General features: G+C 36.5%; 1 protein-coding gene across 1 annotated transcript; it reads right to left on the bottom strand.

The window, feature by feature from the left end:
• Positions 1-50: 50 nt before the first annotated feature.
• On the bottom strand, positions 51-1,353 carry LOC111388061 (transcription factor JUNGBRUNNEN 1-like). The gene is made up of 2 exons (XM_023012725.1): positions 983-1,353; positions 51-606 (listed from the first exon to the last, which is right to left on the bottom strand). Exons 1-2 carry the CDS (start codon positions 1,313-1,315, stop codon positions 208-210), a joined length of 732 nt encoding a protein of 243 aa, XP_022868493.1. The 5' UTR covers positions 1,316-1,353; the 3' UTR covers positions 51-207.
• Positions 1,354-1,380: the final 27 nt, after the last annotated feature.

Here is a 1,380-nt window from a genome sequence, read left to right as displayed (position 1 = left end):
TTATCAAAAGTTCAAAAGTCTGATAATCCTAATTCCTAAGAACCCAGGTGTAAACATAAACTACACTGGCGTATTGAAATAGATTAGATCTATACATTATTGCAAAGTAAAAATCCCACATATAGAGACAGATATTCTCCAAATGTTTTATCTGCTAATTAAAGTCACTGATACAATTTAACACATATATTCTATGACATAAAAGTTCTACAAATAGAAAGGATTACCAGCACAATCCACAATCGATCTGAGATCCTCCCAATCTGCGGGCTTTAACAGGTCGTTAAAGTCTGAACGCGCAGAACTGGAGAAGGATGATGCAGCAGGTGGCACCGGTGAATCAGTGCTGAAATGACCTAAATATTGTTGGTTTCCAATATTTTCACCAAAATAAGGATAGGTTTTCTTCTCATTTTGTCGAATAATCGGAGCATCAAAACTAATATAACTATGGTTATTATGATCAGAGTCCCAGCTGCATGTTTTGGAGCTTGCATCAGCTGGGTTAGTACTGATATTTCTCTTGGCACAGACTTCTCTCCAGTCTGGTCTGCACTTCTTATTGGAAATATTCCGCTTTAAAATTCGACATAGCGTCCAAACTTCCTGTAAAAGCAGCAAAGCGAGTACGAAGAATAAATTTTTTACCCAACTTTATAAATAAAAACAATGAAATAGATTCAATGCAGTACTCTCTCTCTAAATTTTGATCATTTTATGCCTTATATGCATGGCGTAAGCGAATGCTATAAAAAGCTAATTTTGTTGTAGTGGTCACTGATTTCATTTTTCTCACTATTCTTTTTGTAATTGGAGATAGGGAATAATATGTAACCAAGGAGACACAGAAGTTGTATAAATCCAACGGCCTGAATTTCATATGCTTGTATGGAGAAATTCATGCCTTTGATTCCACCATTTCTCTAAGCAAAAACACTAACTCTCCACACCCTAATAATTAATAAGAGTTATAATTCCTTACAGCTTCTTGATCAGCAAGGCTTCTGGGTTCGACAAGTTTGGCGCTTTTATCTTCTCTGGGTGGAAGGCGAAACTCGTGCATCATCCAATCAGTCTTGGTGCCTTTTCCAGCACTTCCACGATAATATACGAGGGATTTCTTTAGTCCAATGCAGTCTCCACTGGAAGAATAAATTGGTCTATCAATACCAGTGGCTTTCCAGAATCCAGAAACTGTCACTCTGTTGGGTCTTATACTGTTCCTGTATTTTCTTCCTCTTTTGCAAAAAAAGTACCACTCCTTGTCTCCTACATTACTACCTTCTGCAAATCCAGCAAATTGAATTAGAACCATTAATTTCAGAGAGAGATTAACAACTATGCAGAAATGAAAACAAAAGTTGCAATCTTTATATATCG

Source organism: Olea europaea, unplaced genomic scaffold (genome assembly GCF_002742605.1).
Source record: "Olea europaea var. sylvestris unplaced genomic scaffold, O_europaea_v1 scaffold4509, whole genome shotgun sequence".
In the NCBI taxonomy this organism is placed as follows: Eukaryota; Viridiplantae; Streptophyta; class Magnoliopsida; order Lamiales; family Oleaceae; genus Olea; species Olea europaea.
Note: the sequence above shows the minus strand (reverse complement) of the source record. Positions and strands in the feature narration are given on the sequence as shown.

What these genes read in the sequence shown, in the direction of transcription:
- LOC111388061 (XM_023012725.1), bottom strand. Translation starts at nt 1,315, where the DNA reads ATGGTTCTAATTCAATTTGCTGGATTTGCAGAAGGTAGTAATGTAGGA. An exon ending in GCCTTGCTGATCAAGAAGCT is followed by an intron (nt 607 to 982) that starts GTAAGGAATTAT and finishes CTGCTTTTACAG; the next exon opens with GAAGTTTGGACGCTATGTCG.